This window comes from Cryptomeria japonica, chromosome 1, assembly GCF_030272615.1.
Source record: "Cryptomeria japonica chromosome 1, Sugi_1.0, whole genome shotgun sequence".
Classification (NCBI taxonomy): domain Eukaryota; kingdom Viridiplantae; phylum Streptophyta; class Pinopsida; order Cupressales; family Cupressaceae; genus Cryptomeria; species Cryptomeria japonica.
Window position 1 is genome coordinate 341,446,055 of NC_081405.1, and position 14,948 is coordinate 341,461,002.

Consider the following 14,948-nt stretch of genomic DNA (forward strand, 5'->3'; position numbering starts at 1 on the left):
TAATTCAGTGTTTCACTTGTGAGGATGGATTGAAGTAGTAGTTTCCAACAACATTTCTCACCGAGTTTTTTCCCATATTGGGTTTTCTTCATACATCTGGTGTTGTGGGTTGCATTTGTGTGATTGTCTTCTTTGGTTTTCGCATTTGCTTTACTGGTTTGATTGTCTAGTGCTTAAGATAACAACCGATATTCTAAAGTTGCTTTAAAAGTCTGAAGAGTTTAGGAACCACTGATTCACCCCCCTCTCGGTGGTACTTTGTGTTCAACACCTCCCTCTCTACTTATTCATATATCTATCCCCCTCTCCACCTATTACAAACATAACATGATCTTGTTGGTAATGGAATCTAGTTATCTTCTCGATTTAGAGTTTATTTTTTAGTCATGCTTGGATCCCTATAACTAGATGAATAGTTCTTTTTAAGCTATCACTTCTCAATTAAGACCTTGGTTATACAAACAACATCAATTTTTAAATAGCTTACCAATTGAACTTTCACATTGAACAAATACATACAAAATACACCAAAATTTTCCCTAATCGACCTTTCACACCTCTTCAGCAACCCATTACACACCAAAGTGCGATTTCTAGTATATAAATTTAATGTTAATGTAAGAATAATCAATCTAAAGTCATCCCTTGTTGGACACACAATATCATTTGCTTAATGATCAATTGATTTCATATTCACTATACTACCAAAATGAAAAACTACTAATAAATCTCTCGATGCATCCATTTCGGATACATCTTTCAAACTCTTGATGCCCAAAATAAAAAAATAAAAAAATAAAAAAAAATAAAAAATGAGGGCATAGTTAGAGAATATTCACCAGTAAAATAGTCCATTTAAAATTGAAAACGTACCGGCATTTAAGCTGGTTGCAAATTCCAACCCTGTACACACCTGGACCAATGCTGCGCGTCTATTGACTGATAAAACGAAGATGTTCTCACCTGGGACCATCGTAAGTACGACAAGAGTGATGGCGTCCTGTTTGTTAGTAGAGCTAACTGATTCATTGAACACAACACGATGTATCTACTCTTCGCCATCCCTCCTCCTAGCAATCCCCTACAGCCGCTACAGAGCTCAAAATGGCAGCTTTTCCCGCCTTGAATTTGCATTATCTACTGCACACAACTCCCAAACCCTCAAACGTCAAAACCCCAAGAAGGCTCTCTATCAGATGCAGTGACGACAATCCCTACGGAAAGTGGAGGGGTATAATCCCCGGAGATGGAATGGCGTATAATTCAGAATGTGGCGTGTTGTTCCCTGAGAATGCATATCGCATCAGTAATACTTTCGTCCCACCTCCTCGGCCTCGCAGAATAATTCTTGTGAGGCACGGGCAGAGCGAAGGCAATGTGGATGAGAGCGCGTATACTCGAATCCCTGATTCAAAAATAGCTTTAACGGAGCAAGGGTGGCATGAAGCCGTAGAGACCGGGAACAGGATTCGAGAATTGGTAGAAAGGGATGGTGCTGACGATTGGCAGGTATATTTTTATGCGTCGCCCTACAAGCGCACTCTTCAGTCTCTCAGAGGAATTGGCATGGCATTTGAGCGCCAAAGAATTGCAGGGGTCAGGGAGGAGCCCAGGTTACGAGAACAGGATTTTGGTATGTAACTTTTGTTGTCAATTAGTTGTTCAAATCCCTGGCTGCTGAGATGAATATCCAGTAAAAGGTCATAGAATGCTGGTGAAATTAATGAGAAAGCTTTTGTCTGTCTGGTGAAAGCGTTTTTGTGTCCCCCCTCTATGATGTGTTGAACAGTTTTTTCAAAATGACGTCCTTGGCCGTAGCCTGTCCTACGAGGGCCGTCAAACCGATTGGCCAGTTTATGAGTGGTGTATCTGTGCCATGAATTTCACCTAGGACTTGCTCCTAGCCTTATGCATGCTCTAAGTATCTATACCATTCAGTTTATTGAAGATTTGCACATGGTCTAATTCTAGGACTTACATTATAGCCTTGTCCATGCTATCTGAGCCATCCGATTTGCGCAGAACTTTCACATGGCCTCTTCCGCACTCATTCCCACTCGGGCATTACTGAACATGGGACGTGTTAATACAAGTTTGTCACCTGCCATTTTGAAATAGCGCACGAGTATATGAACAAGGGTGCCACCTTCTTACGTTTGGATAGATTCATCCATAGTTGACAACTCGTAGAGGACTTGTAGAGTTTTTGCAGAGCTTAAAAACTTGCAGAGGACTTGTCGAGTTTTTTGCAAAAACGCGACGAGTCCGTAAAAAAACTTGGCCGCCGATTGGTAAAAGCCGACGCAAAAAGTCATTTTATTTGATCATTTTCAGTTGGGTTTTTTGTTGAGAAGGGGGAAAACACACTCCACCACTCTTGCAAGGTGATTCCCATCGATTCTTGTCAATTCAAGTGGATTTGAAGATTATGTCAGCCTTGTAGTTCATCCAGTTGTGAGCGCAATTGGAGCTTGTTTGAAGCCATCCACACAAAGAAGAGGAGCAAGTTAGCGCAAAAACGCCTCAATGATCTTGTCTTTGTGCAATATAATCTTCGGTTGCACATAAGGAAGGTAGAGGAAACATCAACTGGTCCACTTGACTTGGATGATATAGATCCTTACAGTGATTGGACATCACAAGAGCAGCCTCCATTGTTTACAAAGGATGACATCACTGATTTGGAGAGGCAGGCTATGGAGGAGGAGGGGGGTGGATTTGGTTTCACGCTGGATGACATTGAGGAGGATGAGGAGTCATTGCCAATGCTAGGAGCAAGTAGAGACATAGCTCATCCAGGATGGAGGACGAGCCACAGCCCGAGCCAGACATACCGAGCGAGGAGGCATAGTCACACTCACGAGTCACGCCATGCCCACAATAGACTTCTAGGACTAGAACCTCTAGTTCTACCTCTCCCCCAGTTTATACTAGAATTGGGAAGAGGAAGATGTAATTGTAATGATGTATTTACTTTTAGTTTTACAAAAACTATTTAGTATTTTGCTTCCAGCCATCAACATTCCTCATGAGGATGCGATTTTGTACCCACTTTGCATTTAAATATATCTAGACTCAGCTTGTTTCTTTTGTGTTCTCATTTACTGACTCATTGGATGCATCTTCTCATTGAATTTTGCAAAAAAAATGCATTTCTAATTAAATTTAAGCGTGTTTTTAAGTTGCCGAGTACTGGCCGAGTTTTTACCGAGTTTTTTTTTCCAAGCCTTGGCGAGTAGTTCAACTATGGCCGATAGACCAACCCATAGATGAGGGTAAGGTTTGAGTCCTGGAATTCTTGTTTCCTAGTGACAATCGATCTCTAGATAGGTTGGATATTGCACTCCTTGCATTCCAACATACATCTTAAAAGCCCCAATTAATGAAGGACTGAACTACGTGTTGTTATAGAAGTAAAACTTGCACTTGACGGTCCTAGAGTTTTAGAGAGTTGTTTTAACTAAAGAGCATTGAGAAGGACAGTTAAGCAGTAAAAGAGAGTAAGCATGGCATGAAAATAAAGTATAACACAAGACTGACCCATAGAAACCCAATCTTGGTGAAAATTTCAGAAGAGTGAGATCAAATCCCCTCAAGTCACCATTTCCAAATGCCGATTAAAAGGCTTATTGATTCCTTGAGGCTTTCATGGACATTTTACAATACTCATAGGAAGCTCTTAGACTACTCTGCACTACACATTTACAGCTGAAAAAAATGACAAAACCCAAAAACATGAAGGAACCTCATTTCTAGTTACAAAAGGCTCGTTATAGCTTGTCCTTTTGGAAATGAGAAATTTGAAGAAGTCATATGTCCCCATAAGCTCCAATTATACCCTCTTCATTGTTCTAAGTTATTCAACATTTGTGCATCTTTTGACTTTAGATGATGGGTTCAACCACAGTTGAATATGTTGTCTCCAGAGTGTTCGTCGTGAATAAATTCCACTATGGTAAAGCTTATCAATATGACATTTTTTAATTGTTGGCAAGTTCCCTTAGTTGTTTGGGTTACTTGAGTGGCTTTTGTTCAATTGTTCCACCTGTGTACTCCTAGTCACGTGAGTGCACAAAAGAAGCATGCAATAGAAATTTTGTTAACAAAAACCACATTTATTCTCATTCATTTCATGACTTGTGTAGAAATTTAAATGAGGAAGCTTCCAAAAATAAGAATAGCAAGATACCAAGAAAATACTATTTCTAAACTAATACTATTATTTTTGTTGGAAATGTTTGATGGTATGAAGACAGAATAAGTATTCGGTAGATTACTGAGGAGGGGGGGGGGGTGTGAATTAGTAAACTAAAAAACTGATACAAATTTCCCAAACTCAAACCCAATCACATATAGTAAACTTATCAATAAAATATCATTATCAAGATCAATACTCATAAGAATACCGGTTGACTGTTATAGCAACTTAACAGTAAACAACTTTAATCTTGTAAACATCCAAATGCTTAATCATATATCAACACACTCCATCTCTCAATGCTTCCAGTTATCATGTCTTATCAGAATAGTTAAGTAGTTAATCAAATCAACAAATAAGATCATAACCACAAAAACATTCACCACATGACACAAATGTTTATACGTGGAAAACCCAAATAGGTAAAAACCACGATGAGATGAGACTCATAGGATAGCTATCTGAACTCTTCTGAAGTTCGCCCTGTTCGGAGCCAACCCTGTTAAAGCTTTTACAATAAGTCCTGTTAAGAACTGATCCTGTTAGGAATCACCCGGTTAAGGGATTTACAAATGGCTTGATAAAAAGCAAATACCCTGTTAGGAGTAACCTTGGTAGAGGATTTGAGAATTCAAGCTAATGGACCACCTTGTTAGAGGATTTAAGAAGTAACCAAGCTTGTTAGAGCTTACCCGGTTAGGGGATTTCAATTCTGCTGTAATTGTTAGAAGACAACAGGTTTTTCTTGATTTGTTTGAATAGCACTACATTTGCTTGATCAGATCCTTTTAAGCTTCAATCTGCCTTTGCACAAACTGCAGATTCATTCTTCGGTTAGGCAACCACACACTCAACTGATTTCTGCCAACACCTTTTACAAAACAACTTCATCGACCTTAAATACAAATCAATTAGGTTGGTAACATAACAAAAACCTAATTCTCTCATAGAGATTACAAACAAATTGGTTCAAGTGTGACTGTTGGATTTACATAGCAATCTATACACATTCTTCAAGAAAATTCCAACTACTCCATGATCACCGCTTCATCGGACTTGTAACTCATCATGCGCTTTGCATTAGATGCAATCCACTTTGCTCATTCCCTAGACAATCAAACAAACGCACCATAACAATCTGAACTTATCTTCATACAATGACCACACGTGTCATCATCATTATCGCTCAACATCAGATAATAAACCAACATAACCATTTCAGCAAACTTAATCGGTTAGGGTTTAACAAAAACAACTGGTAGGGTTTACCGGTTAGATTGCATAGAAAGGGTTTAACCTTCTACATCGGTTACTGGTTCAACTCACATACTTACATACCGGTTTACAACATCTTCCATAAAACTCTTCTTATCGGTTACAAGACAATATCAATAATAACAACAATATCAGCAATATCATAAATACCATTACCGGTTCAATTGACATCAATGACAACATAACATATCATTAATGCAATCTTCATGCAAATGCCAACAATGTTGCCATTGATGACAAAGCATGTTTTGTTCAAGAAGGGAGATTGTTGGAAATATGGTCATTGATGTCAAAGTGAGATTTTGTTGGAAATATTATCATTGATGACAAAGGTTGTTGATTTCAAAGTTTGGGAGATTGTTTGTTATATTGGCTTTGAGTGGAGGCCAACTGATGAAATTTTATTATTTTGAAAGATGTGCAATTGGAGGCCGACTCAATAATTTTAATTATTTTGAAAAAGGTGTAATTGGAGGTCGACTCTTGGAATTTTATTATTTTGAAAGAGGTGTAATTGGAGGTTGACTCATGGAATTTTATTATTATGATTCAATTTTATAGGGCTGACTTATGTGTTTTATGTAATTAATTTTGGCACCCAAAGGGGTATAAAAAGGTGAAGCATATTTCTAAGCATGATGGGTGAGAATATTTTATCATTCGAATATAGAGCAAGCAGATTTAATGCAAAGCAAATTTTGTTATTTGTGAAAGTGCAGAAAAGAACGTTCATCGTTCATTAAAGAAGCAACATCCAGAAGGTGAAATTTTGCAAAAGAGGTTGGTGCTTCCTAAATGAAGAGATTGATGTTGCTTGCTGAGTTGGTGCTTGCAAATATTGTAAGATCATTTTTTTTGTGGCTGGATTTGGATGGTAGATCTAAGCAGTTTCTCTTCGTGGTTTTTATTTGAAAGGGTTTTGTTGTGACCATTTCACACATCGCCCCATTGCAAATGGAGACCCCCTCTTTTTTTGCTCGTTTTTCGCTCGCCTTTCGCTTTGCTTTTTAGGGTTTTGTTAGTCAGTCAGTTGTCTGGATTTAGGGTCAACCCTTAGGGTTTTAATTAACCTCTTTTCAAGCCAGAATCCAGTCAGTTTTGAGAGCTTTTGAGCTTCCTTTCGTTGAATGCAAACTTTGAATGCAATGATTTCGCCAGAATGGTCTATTTTCAATTGGAATTTTGAGTGCAGAGCTTAAATTTGTCTAAGTGTTGAAGGTGTAATGTGAATTTTTGTCCAATTGACTAATTTTGACCGAATTTTGACTTTTTTGATTTTTGATCCCGGGCATGGGGAATGATTTGTTTTCGCCTCGGGAATTGATTAAACTTGTAAAATCATGATATTTTGGCCTGTAGGAGCAAAATCGCTCCTGTCCCTCAGTGAAGGACCGGAGCTCATTTTCGAATATCTTACTATCCTTGCAGGGTCAAGGTGAATTTCGAGTTGGAAATGATAGAGAAAGGCGTGATCTTTCCATTGAATATAAATTGAATATTTTCACAAACACAGAGGTGCCTCTAGGAATCAAAATCGCTCCTGTCCCTCAGTGAAGGACCGGAGCTACAAATCGAATATCGCTTTGTCCTTGCAGGATTTTAATGACCTAACAATTTGAAATGTCCAAGGGAAAATGTTTTATCAAATGAATATAACTTGAAGTGCAAACATGAAGGAGAATGACCCAGAATGCTAAAATCGCTCCTGTCCCTCAGGAAGGGACCAGGGTGAAATACATTGTAGCTCCCGTCCCTCTCCCAGGGACCAGAGCGATATTCTTCATAAGGCGAGATTCAGGCGAAGATCAAGTCAAGTTTATGTTTGAAGGCAAGGACAGAGGTGAATTGAACTCATTGAAGATAAATTGAAGATTTTGAAACGTCAGCAAGGACCCTAAATGCTTAGGTTCGCTCCTGTCCCTCAGGAAGGGACCAGAGCGGTTTTTGTTGTAGATGATTTTCTCGCCCATTTTGAGTGGATCCCAAGGCATGGACGAATGGAATGGAACATTGCGAATCCGTTGAATATAAGTTTTAAAGATGACGAAGTGAAATGAGGCCTACAGAGCTAGGATCGCCCCTGTCCCTCTCCAAGGGACTAGGGCGATAGAGTGGTTATATTGTCGTCCCTTCAAAATTCAAGACATTCTAAGACGAAGAACAAGGTGGCGAGGGCATTTCAAGGCATTTCGATCAAGCAAGAAGTTACAAAGGTCGCCAAGTTGAAAGATTTACACTAAAGACTCCCAGTTCGCTCCTGTCCCTCAGGGAGGGACCAGAGCGATATTTCCATAAAGGCATAGATTTCAAAAGTTAAGCAAGTTTCAAGCGACCAAGGAGAATCAAGGGATGTCATTTCACGCATTGAAGGTAATGGCAAGTTGAAGAATATGAGAACAAACTCAAAACCTTGAACTTCGCTCCTGTCCCTCAGGAAGGGACCAGAGCGATATTGAATGTGTTGACTAATTCATGCAAAAATCACGTAAGGACAAGACTTCACAAGGTTGTAAAAGGTTCAAGGCGTCTTTTGAAGGAGATATACAAAAACTTCAAACGTAAAATGATCGTCAAATTGAATACAGAAGCTATATCGCTCCTGTCCCTCTCCAAGGGACCAGGGCGATTTATATGGAATCATTCATTTTCCTTCAAGTTCATGCCAAGTCAAGGTCTTTCGGGATCACACAATGTGTAAGGTGTCATTTGAAGATGATTTACAAAGGTCTCGAACGTCAAAATGTTATCAAATGAGCTATAGAGCCTATATCGCTCCTGTCCTTTGGACAAGGACCAAAGCGATTTCATTAAAAACACTCATGCTCCTTCAAAATCAAGACAATGCAAGGATTGGCGAAGTTAAAGACGACCTTTGGAAGACAATGAACGAAGAACGAAGATCAAATGTTTACAAATTTGAGCCAGGACATGGAGATCGCCCCTGTCCCTCTCCAAGGGACCAGGGCGATATTTGCCAAAACACATGATATCCTTTGAAGATCACGTTAAGATAAAGTCGCACATGGTTTTAAACATCATTTGGAAGGCGATGCAAAGGGAAATGGACGTTAAATATTACCAATTTGAGCTTAAAATGGAGAAAAGACAAGGATCGCTCCTGTCCCTCTCCAAAGGACAAGGGCGATGATCCTTTAAACATCAAAGTGTCTTGTGAAAAGCAAGTGGGACGAGCATGGAATGAACAAACGATGTTATTATTTGCCTTATGATGAAAATTGGAGTTCGAAGATGCAAGATCAACGTGAAAACATGAAGATCGCTCCTGTCCCTCTCCAAGGGACCAGGGCGATAATGGTTATAAAGGCATTGGTTCACACAAGCAAGACAATCAAACTCGAAGGACCCGACAAAGTGGTTGATTTGAACGCGGAGATGAAGACTTTGGACGCCAAAAACGCAAGAATCATGACCAAAATAGTGGATCGCTCCTGTCCCTCTCCAAGGGACCAGGGCGATGAGGTACGTATCTACCATTTTCAAAATTTTGGCGCTCAAGCAAACTTTTTTAATTTATTTTAAATGCTAAATCGATAATTTTAAAAATCCTATTAAATTAGCATTTAAATCTTGCGCTTAATATTTATTAATTATTTTGCCTTTAAAAAAATCGAACTTATTAATTAAAAATAAAAGGCATTTAATAATTAATTAATTAATAAAAAATCGATTGGAGCGCTTGGTATTTTAAAGGTCGGCCTTGTTATTTTATTAAAAAATCGTTTAAAATTGCCTTATTTTTACCAAGTCGGCCTTGGGGGTGAATGGTGAGGTGAGCGCTATAAAGGGAGAGGTGAAATCTTCATTTTCACAATATTATTTATCATCTCACACATGCGATTGGAGGAAGAAAGTGTGAATTGTGTTTGGAGAAGTGCGATTTTCATTCCAAGAAGGGTGGTGCGAACTATCATCCAAGGTGACGCTAACATCATCCAAAGGTGGTGCGAGACTTGGAGATTTATTTGTGCGAACTTGAAGATCCATTTGAACGAATTTTGAAGATCACGTCAAAGGCAACTCAAAAGGTGGCGAATTGCTATTTTGCTAAGGCGATTACATTGAAGGCTATTTTCGATCTTTTTGCCTAGGCGATTTTGTCCTTTTTGCATTCTAGAGTTAGCTCTCTATTGAGGTATGGCGATTTGGTTTTATTGTTTTATTTATTCATCGTCATATTTTAAATTTTGAATTTTTTGAAATTTTGAATTCCTAGCTCAATCGTTTCATTTTAGGAAATGATAACTCAAAGACTTATCATGAAGTTTCCTAAAATTTATCCTCTAATCTATGTTATTTATTGCAAAATCTAGTTCTCATTATGAAATGTTGTGTAGGTATGGCGACCCCGAAGGCGGGAACATCCACCAGTCGCTCAGCTCTCATGAAAGAAGATCAGAAGACCGAAGAAGTGGAGACCAAGATCGTGTCGAAGTGGAGCAACATTGGAGATACAAACTTGGGTAACTTTAGCACGAAGAAGTTTCGAGAGGTCCCTTACATTGGCAAGCCATCACCTGTCGCCCGGAGAATAATAGAGAGTGGCATCATTAAGGCGGCCGGCTTTCCTCCAGCTGTTCAGTGCCACGAGTTGATGATCGAGTGTGCCCGTCATTATGATCCACAGTCCAGGACGATCGTGTCCAATGAGGGAAACACTTTGGCGTACCTTTCAGAGGAAGCTATAAGTGAAGCTTTCCATCTTCCAGAGCAAAGGGACATGATATACAAGAGCATAGAAGGAGCCAGATCAGTGTACGAAGATGATCCAGATGCTTGTCTAAGCATTATCAATAAGAACTGGCTACTCAAGAGCCGTCCCCGTCTGAGCAAGGTCCCGAACACACCGCACAGGATTGATTTCCAAGAGGAGTACAGAGATTTGATTACCATGCTCAACCGAGTTACAGGAGCCCCTCATGCCTTCTATTTTGAGAAGTGGATGTTTTACTTCATCCAGGTGATCGTTCAGGGAAAAGGTACGATACATTGGGCTAGGATAATTAGCCATTGCTTGGACGTACAGTTGAGAAGACTCAAGGCTACTAAGTCCTTCCACATGAGTTCATATGTCATTTATGCCTTGATTAGGAGTGTTGAATACGCAGGACTACCTCACAGAGGAGTGATTGGAAGAGGACCCGACGAGGTCAGAGCTTGTGATTCCTATGCCTACTTGCATCATCCGCCAGGGAGCAACTATAAGTTGGTTAATGATACTTTCACGATGAACATCACCAGGACGTTGCAAGGTGGAATTCACAACAGGTTATCTCAGGATGCCCAGGAATTCATAAAGAGGTACGGTGCTTGGTTCATTCAGTTTCCTAAGTTCACTTATATTAGAGTGCATGGATGTCCTTTACCTCCATACATGTTGCCAAGATATCCGACAGACAGAATTGTGTTCCTTGAAGTAACGAGACAGTTGGCAGCATATGTGAAGGCATTCAGACACAGACATCAGAATGGAGTTCCAGTACCTATCATTTTGGGTAATTCAGTTGAGGTATGTCCTAATGCTTTAGCCATGGATGACGCAGAGAAGGAGTTAGCCTTGTATTCTTTTTCATCTTTTGCTTTGAGAGAAAGCTTTGATCCACATGGACATTTAGAGGAGACAGTCGGCAGAAGGTTTAGGCATGAGTACCAAATAGAAGATTTTATGATGAATCTCTTAGATGATCTTGAAGTGAAACGAAAAATGCATTCTAGATTGCCTTTGGATTTCATCAGGAAATGCAGGGTATACAGAGTGGCTGACCAAGCTCAGGACAGTGGCAGACATATCCAGTCTTCCTATGATCGAGAAAGCAAAACAATAAGGTTAGATTGGAATGAGCCCGAGGTCGTGGATTTAGATACTTTGATGGCACCAGTCTTGTCTTGTACTCGCAGATGGGTTGACATTCAGCATCAGAAGTTGAGAGAACAAGGCATAGCCATGACTTTCACTTTGGAAGAGAAACCTGCCGAAGGTGGAGCTAGTGTGAGTGAAGGCAATCCTAATCCTAGAAATTCAGGTGAAGGAAACCTTCGATGTGCCAGTGAGGGCAATCTCCATTCAAGAGGTTCGAAGAGGAAAGAGAGACCTGGAAAGAGAGAATCTTCCAAGAAGAAACAAGAGGCTAACAGAGATCGATTATCCGGTACTTCTTCTAGACCTGAGAAAAGAACAATTCAAGTGGAAGAATCCATGGAGTCGATGGTACAGAACGATAGGCAGGAGGAAGGACAGGCACAGCATGGGTCACCGGATGGATCTCTCCAAGACTATGAGTTAGATGAAGACAAAGAGGACAATGAAATGACATCTCCTCCCAGACAAGAAGAAATAGTGCATAAAGAGATTCAAGTTCAAGAAACAAGATCGATTATCCCAGATTGGTTGAAGGAAAGATTAACCAAGGTGATCGTAGTAGAGGACGAGGACAATGCAATTGATTTAGAGAGCCTTGTTGGATGCTCACATGAAGTAACAGAAAAGAAGAAGGCTACCAAGATGTCCAAGATGATTCGAGATGAGACTGGATCCAGGAAATTGCAGATAGCTACACCGGCAGCAGACAAATATGAAGGTGAGATCCTAGCAGAAGAATATGATATACAGACTTTTGAGTTAGGACCATCCACAGCAGAGCAGACTTTAGATGATGCTACCGATTCATTTGAAGCGTTGAAAGACAAGCTTAGAGAAGAAATGGAGAAGAATAGAAAGCTTGAGAGAGAGGTCGGTGCATGGAGGACATATTTCAGTCACATCAATGAACCTTTGGGACGTCAGGATCCAGTTAGATCACCAGTACAAGCATTGCCGCTTCAATCAATCAATGAAGCAGAAAGATTCAGGAACATGGTCCAACGTACAAGTAATTGGATGGATAGATCTCATACAGTGGCCATAGAATTTGTAACAAGGATGATGAAGATTATTCATCAAGCTATCCAGGTTCTTGAGATGATCCACAATTTGATGATAATAGTAGCTGCATTCGCCCATACCAAGGATGTTATCATTCCTGTCTTGAAAGTTATTAGACACACATCAAAGAAGATTTTAGCGCAGGAGAGGATCTTGGAAGGAGAACCTCACAGTTTGTTTCATTGGTCAACCTTACTCCATATGAAGAATGTTTTCTTTGAAGACATTAGTACTAGATGTGGCCAAGTTGAGGAGGTGATCAATCCGATCCAGGACAGAGTATTTGAGGTACTTCGTACCATTCTTGGCAGAAGGATCGAGGTTGAGACAGATGTGGATATGCAGGAACTAGAGGATAGAATCAAGATCATCTTTTGCAAGGACACAAATGTTACAGATGAGCAGTATGATCAGATGTTTGCCACCATGCTCCTGATTGAAAGAACAAAGGAACTTGAATCTACTTGGGACGCAGCTCTTCTAGATGCATTCGATCAGGTCATCCACTTGGAAGAGAGTATGAAGAATCTTCCCGAGATTCCAATTGCAGAAATCGAAGGAATCGTGACAAGATTCATTGCATATGCCAAAAAAGAACATTGGAAAGGGAATAAGGTTCTAGATAAAAGGTTGTTATAGATGACAAGGCATCTTATTTGTCATTGGTTTATGTCTCCTAGGTTTTTGTGCCAAATTTAATATTTGGCTATGTATTTAATATTGTTCAGTAAAAAGGAGGCCATTTGTAACAAACCCTAATTAGGGTTTAGGTGTCATGATCTTGTCCGTTGATCTACTTTCAATCTGGACCTTTCATTGTAATTGAGGATGCTATTTATACCCTCATTTTTCATTTCATTTGATAATAGTGTAATAGTCAATAGTTGATGTAATAGAGAAGAGAGATTAGAGCTAAAAGCAATTTTATTTTGTAGCAAGATTGAGTTTTGAAGAGAGGAATTCAAGCAATTGTTGTATATGATGACTTGGAAATCAATGAAATATTGAAGTTATGGTGTTTTGTTGCAAATTTCTTGAGTTATCTTCATGGTTGTTTGATTTACTTGAATTGTGCTCAATCAAAGTAGCTTGTTAATTTGAAGGACATAGTGTGAGACTTGATCTTTGGTAGGATTCGCAATCCAAACCACTAGCTTCTTGCTGATTGTAGGAACGCCTTGCGTGGTCGACTGGAGAATACTTTGAGTCCCTTTAACCTTCAATCATTATTGTATCTTGGATATGTACCTTCGTGGTTGTGTCTTTGATCTTTGATGCATTGAATATCATTTTGTTACCTTAGAAGATCGCATCAATTTCAATTGAGTTGTTATCTTATGGCAAAATTGAAGTTGGTTGAATCTTGCCAAGTCTTGTCTACACGAAGTCATTCTTAGGGTTAGATTAGATTAGACCTCTTTCAAACCCTACTCTTTTGTTATTTTTGAAAAGCTTCTTAGTTTAGTAAAATCTTGAACTTTCGGAATACGTAAGGCCCCTTGGAGGAAACAGCAAATCACATCATACCGCTGGAAGCTTGTCCACACGTAGAGACCCTACTAAAAGAACCTTGGAGTCTACCTAACTGATCCTTTACGCGAATCTTCAGCAGTTAGAGACTATTTTCTCAAGAGAGGATAAGATGCCTATTGGTATTTTATTCTGTGGATGATGGTGTACAAAATACACGTCAACAGGTTTCCACATGAATTTTGTGTTCTTAATTGTATGGATCTTGTGTTTTTGCTATTATTTTGGTTGTTAAATTTTAAATAAGTAAAATTTTGTCTTATGCTGATTCACCCCCCTTCTTAGTTGAAGTGTGTGCTTGTCAATTGGTATGGGAGCAGGTTCCTTTAGAAATAGTCTAAACGCTAGAAGGTAGATCTTTGGAGCACACATGGCTTGTCAAGAAGGTTTCTCTTCAAATAGAGCTCCATTGTTTTATGAAACAAACAATGCATTTTGGAGCATAAGGATGCAAAATTATCTAATGGCTTTTGGCTTTGATATTTGACAATCAGTAGTAAGTGGTTATACAACTCCAACATATCCATCAATGGATTAGGCTGTAAAGAAGGCTAGTGAAAACAATGCAAAAGACATGAATGCTATATTGTGTGGTCTATCCAAATTTGAGTTTGTCAAGGTAATGCATTGCGACTCAACAAAAGAAATCTAGGACAAAAACATCTATGAAGGTGATGACAAAGTTAAGAAGGCTAAGCTCCAAACTCATCGAGAGCCTGAAAATGAAATATGAAGAAAATGTTGCAACCTACCTCCTTCATGTGGATGAAGTTGTCAACGCCATCAAAGGACGCAAAATGATTGTGATTGTGCAAAAGGTGCTAAGGTCTTTCCCCCTAATATTTGATGCCAAAGTTTCCATTATTGAAGAAATGAAGGATCTAAATTTACTAACATTGGATGAATTGCATGGGACCCTAACCGTATATGTAACGAGGACAAAAAATGAAAAGCCATCAAAGAGAGAAGCAACATTCAAAGTTTCGAAGAAGGTGAAGAATGAAG

General features: G+C 39.3%; 1 protein-coding gene across 2 annotated transcripts in view; it reads left to right on the forward strand.

Annotated features, from left to right (window-relative positions):
• The first annotated feature begins 928 nt into the window (after window positions 1–928).
• The window catches only part of LOC131043581 (phosphoglycerate mutase-like protein AT74H), a 107,824-nt gene continuing 93,804 nt past the window's right edge, over window positions 929–14,948 (forward strand). The window contains exon 1 of one of the 2 annotated variants that reach the window (XM_057976810.2): window positions 929–1,633. In XM_057976810.2, the coding sequence (XP_057832793.2) occupies window positions 1,105–1,633 (529 nt within the window). In that variant the 5' untranslated portion in view covers window positions 929–1,104. The remainder of the gene's footprint in view (window positions 1,634–14,948) is intronic. The other variant, XM_057976811.2, reaches the window with a different exon arrangement.